A 5,190-nucleotide genomic window follows, 5' to 3' on the forward strand; every position below is an offset into this window, starting at 1 on the left:
CCCACCCCTCCTCCCCCACACATACGAGAGGGTTGCCTCGCCCCGCCTGCATTCACCAAACGGTGTGCGAGTGTCTTCCCTCCTCGCCTGTCATTGTCAGTCTCGGGGCCAATTTCACGTGCGGTTTAGTTTTGATTCTGAGCGCCGCGGGGTGGGGCGCGGCGCAGTGGGGCAAAGGGCCAGACGAGGGTCAAAAGCTAGGGTGTGAAAGGAGAGAGTGCACGGAATACAGACTTTTGTCGTGGTGATCAAGCGCTTGCTCGATATAGGTTTGAGTCAACAGCTTCAACGAAAAATCCGAAAGCAGAAGTTAGTTGTCGTGAAAACAAAAATCCACCCAGGTCATCGTATAAGTGTCTGATAGTAGCAACCATAGCAACTGGTTGTAATAATCGGATTTTCGATCGCACAGTTCTACTTATTTAACCTTTCAGACAAAGTCCGATCACCAGATCAAAGTATTTTTCCCATGTGTGTGTATAGAAGAGAAATGCATAAGGTGTATGAGTGTGTGGAAAAGGAAACATGGGGAGAGAGAGGAGAAGGAGAGAGAGGAGGGACGGAGGGAGAGAATGACAGAAAACGAGAGCAAATTAGTAAGAGAGAGAGAGTGGGGAGGGTGAGACGAGAACAGAAAGAGCGAAAGAGGGGGAACAGGGGATGAGTATAAAACGCATCACTTGATTTTCCAAGCCGTCAACTGCAGGCAGTGGGCGGGCGGGTCGCGTGGCTGGGGGGTCGGGAGCGCTGAAGCCACGAGCCACTCGACCTAGTGCGGGAGGAACCACAACAACGACGGCGTCCTGACGCCCCCTCGCCTCGCGCTCGACGGCGACGTGCTGGCGCGGAGCCGCGGCCGCGTGGCCCGGCTATTGGCCGCCGCGGTACGGCCGCTAGCGCCGTCCAGGCCGCGTCCAGCCGCGTCCAGCGCCTCCCGCTCCCGCGCGGCCAGAGCGGCAGAGGCGGCGCCAACGCCGGCCGCGCCGCGCGGAGTGGGGGCAGCAGCCCGGCAGCCTCGGGACGCGGCCGCCAGAGCGCGCGCATGCGTGCCAGCGACCGGGTTGCCATGGCGACGTCATGGGCGGCGCGGCGGCGTGGCGCGGTGGGGCGGGCGCGCCGCGAGGAGGCTAGCAGCAGCAGAGGCACCAGCGCCCCGCGACATCACACCCGGGAGCGGCAATCATTACGGCCACACGTTACAATAAAATGCACCATAAAACTGCAATCAAACTGGAATAAAAAGGCGTGATGCAATTGGGTGTACTTACATGAGTTGTACTCGCCGCCCGGTGAGCCGAGGAATACGGATGAGTAGAGGACCCCCCGCCGCGCCGCCTCACTGGCCGCCGCCCGGGCGTCCACGGGCGAGGACCACTCCCGCCGCGGGCACCATTTACCTGCAAAACACAAGAGTGGCAACGTTAGGCGAGAGAGAGCGAAAGGGGTCCGGCCGGCCGGCAGGTGTACCCGAGGGGTATCGTACCCGCTGATTGAAAGGCACGGCCTCAACAGGTCACTAAATCGCGGGTAGGGGCCGCCCCACCCCGCCCCGCCCTGCCCCGCCCCGCCGTAGGACCGGCGCACGGACACAGCCGCGGGCGGCAACGCCAGGACCGGCAGGACGGCCCCAAAAAGATTTATCGCCCTCTAACTGGAAAATGGCGTCGGGGCGGCGCGCGCAGACACCCATGATGACGCCCGTGAGAAACTTGAACGCAGTGCGACCAGGCCAGTCCGGGGCGGGGCGGGGCGGGTGGGGCGGGTGGGGCGGGCCTTCATCAAGACGTGTCGGCGGTGCGACGCCGATCTAACGGCCCGCGGCCCGCCTAGGCCGTCCCTGGTTATTAGCCCGCAGCGCCCCCCGCACTACTCCACCCACACGCCGACCTGTCCCAACAGGGCGTAAATCACCCGCCCGGCCCCGGCCCGGCACGGGCTCGCCTTGTTATGATCCTTTCGCGCGACACTTGTGTCTCGACCACTGTCAGGTCTTCATTACGCGTGAAACGGCGAGGCGGGGCCCGGGGCCCGCGGCCCGCGGCCCGGGGCCGAAGGGGTCGCCGCGCTCGGGTCCCACTCACTCGGGTCCTGCCGCCGGACCGCCGCCGACCTGTCCGGGAATAAAAGCGGGGCGGCCCAATGAATAAATACAATGATAAAAGCGGGGCTGGCGGCCGACACGGATCCTCCATTATTGGAGCAAGTCAAGTCAGATATGAGGACTGGCTCAGGTGCGCCCGGGGCCCGCGGCCGTGTCCGGGCCGGGCCGGGCTGGGCCCCCCGATGCCTGCGATAGCAGCTAAGCGCTCCGGCTCTGCTCAGCAGCAGCGGCGCCCGCCTCAGCCCGCCTCAGCCCGCTTCAGCCGGCCTCAGCCCCGGACGCCATTCCATCACAGCCGCACTCTGCACGGACGCCCCGCCTCGCCTCGCCCCGCCACGACTCGTCGGGCAACCCTTTCACAGAGGACAAAAGCGCCACGGCGGCGGCGGGGCCCAAGTTCCTGGTCGAGCCGGACGCGAAAAGGAAGAGCGGCCGGCAAAGGGCGAGCAGCGCGGGAATAACGAAAAAGAAGAAGGACAAAAAAAACACTACGAAAAACAGGCAGAGACGCCGGTTGGGTTGCCTACCTCCCCGGCGCGCAACGCACCGGAATTGGGCGAAATAATGTAAAATAAAACGGGGCGTGGTGGAGTGTGGCGCGCAGAGCGGGCGCAGCAGAGCAGGGAGTGGGAGTGAGAGGGTGGCGCCGCGTGGCGCCGCGAAGGGCGGGGCTGAGTCAGGGGAGGGGAGCGGCCGCGACAACAGCCCTTCCAATCGTAGGGCGCGTCCCTCCCACCCACCACCCCCAGCCCAGCAGCATGCGCCGGGCTGTGCCGGGCCGGGCGGCAGCAGCTCAGGCACGTCGATACGCCCGTACCGGGCCATACCGAGCCGCTACCGCGGCCGGGCCTCGGCCCCCCATTCCACAAACCACACGACCACATCTCCACAACATTGCTCCAAATTTTATTTCTCGTTTTGCTGCGTTCACTCTCGGCAGCAGCGCTAGCGGCAGGACGAGTGTTTCTAGGTATACAGCAGGACCGCACGCAGCCGTGCCGGTGCGTGCTTGCCTCTGCGAACCGCTCACAGCCTCCCGGGGACCCCGTGAGAGTAGGCAACCCGGCCGCACGCCTGCGCACCGCACAGCCTACCTACACCAAGCACATAACGTGAAATGAATGCCAACGAGGGGTGAATTTCTTCTGAACTCAACTAACGGTTTCGGATAAATTATTTTTCGAATTTTAACCCACTTTTGTCATGTGCTGCTCAACAATAAAGTATATGAACGTTTTACATCATTTTCGAAGAAAACAAACAAATTAAATGATGTCCTTTGAAAACAGACATCTACTCCTCTACTCACTTAATGTGCCCTATCTAGAGAAATGTCTCACCCGCCCTCGACTATCTTCACTGACATGATGTGCGTAAGAAAGGTCGTCATAGTCATTACGGAGAAAAAACTTGGCCGTTTTGAGTTCTTCCTAACCCCGCAAAGGGTGAACGCGACTGCTTTGGAGTTTCGCAGCAATTAAAGTCCAGGTTCCAGTGGCCGTTCATAGAGTCAAGATGGGCGGGGCGGGCGCACGTCTCACCGCCCCTCGCGCCAGAGCGCCCCACCGGCAGCCCCACCCCGCCCGCCCTCCGCTAATCGATCGAGCATCACGAAAACACACACAGCGCGCGGGGCGTACACTGCGACAGAAGAGAGGCTGCCTGGCCACCGCATTCCGACTGTTTACTTTGTCATCCTCCATCCCGCAGGGCATCCCGGAGGGCATCCCGCGGGGCTGCTCGGATGGCCCTGTTAGCCGGAGCGAGGGAGCCGAAAGTCGAAGCCGGGGAGCAGGAGGGAAAGGGGACAACTTTGGGAATAACAGTTTCAATGTCCCAATCCAATCGCCTTCGTCATCTCTCCGCCAGCCCGGCCCCTCCAGGGCCTCGCCAGGCAGTGATGATGGCGATGGCCCTCTGACTTTGTTCTACAGGATTCTTGGCCTATCTTTAGTTTCATCAGTCCCCTTCGAGTGTCTCCGGCTCAGCCGCGCTCAGGCTCAGCTGCACCTCGCCCCCCCCCTCTCCTTCCCCCTCCGCGTACCTGTTCGTCAGTACCCTAACAGGCCGGGAAGGCATCTTATCCCAGCGTTTGACCGGCCCATTCCGGCCCATTGTTAGCGATAGCTGCTTCTTATGGTATCGAGAAAAGAAAGTAGACCATCCATTGTTGCGCCCATGGAGGGCAGCAAAAAAAGGAAAAGAAAAATAAAATAAAAGGGGTTCAACAGAACGATGCAATGCAACGGGGAGCAAACGGCGATGCTCCGCTACAGAAGTACAAAAGCATGAGCAGCAAACCTCCGACTGCGGGTTCCTCCTGCTCCTCTCCCTCTGTCGGGGCCCCACGGCCCCACCTGGGTGACTTGCAGGCCCTGCAGCCCGTCGGGCCCTTGGCCCCCTGGACACACACTTGTTCACCAGCTTATTATAAAGGCATCTTGTCGCGCGGTCCATTACACCAAGGGGGGCTCCTCCCGGGCTCCTCGGCCTCCGCGCTATTGAAAGTGGCGGTCCATGAAATGGCCCTGAAGCACCGCCGCACCCACTGCAGCACGGCGGTCGCCGAGGCGGTCGCCGGCCCCGTTCCGTTAAAACACCTTCGCCACAAAACGATGGTTAAATCCAAATGGTACGGCATTGGTCACGGAGCCGTCATGGACGCCGGGCCACATGGGTGGCTCCACGGCCAGGGGGCCTAGGCCGACCACAACACCAATCATCTTTCTGTACCAAAAGGACCCGCGGTTCTTCTTCTCTGCTGCGGCTGCACAAGTGCGGTACCCAGGCAACGTGGAAAATTGACCAAAGAGTCAAAAAGTGGCGAGGGGGAAAAAAGGAAGAGGGGGAGTAGCAGTTGGAGGGTGGCTTGTTGGCGGGCAGCGCCTCCAGCCCCCGCTGACCGATTGTTACCATTAGGATCTCGTGTTGTTATTACGTGCGATGACGCGCAAGAAATCGCCGGCCCCCGCCGCCCGGTCTGTCCCTCCCCTAGCCGTCCGCGCAGCCCGCCTGCACCGCACCGGCAAAACAAACAGCTGGCCCAAGTAGTTCAAATAACAATAACCGTGTTTGCTCCCCCAACCCCT

The 5,190-nt window shown here is 61.4% G+C and overlaps 1 protein-coding gene across 1 annotated transcript in view; it reads right to left on the reverse strand.

Annotated features, from left to right (window-relative positions):
- Positions 1–5,190, reverse strand: part of LOC113217695 (homeobox protein homothorax) — a gene marked incomplete in the record, with an annotated part of 173,868 nt that overhangs the window by 71,469 nt on the left and 97,209 nt on the right. The window contains 1 exon segment of the mRNA XM_052264880.1: positions 1,269–1,397. Within this exon segment, the coding sequence (XP_052120840.1) occupies positions 1,269–1,397 (129 nt within the window).

Source organism: Frankliniella occidentalis, unplaced genomic scaffold, assembly GCF_000697945.3.
Source record: "Frankliniella occidentalis isolate FOCC.00 unplaced genomic scaffold, Focc_3.1 Scaffold22, whole genome shotgun sequence".
NCBI lineage: Eukaryota > Metazoa > Arthropoda > Insecta > Thysanoptera > Thripidae > Frankliniella > Frankliniella occidentalis.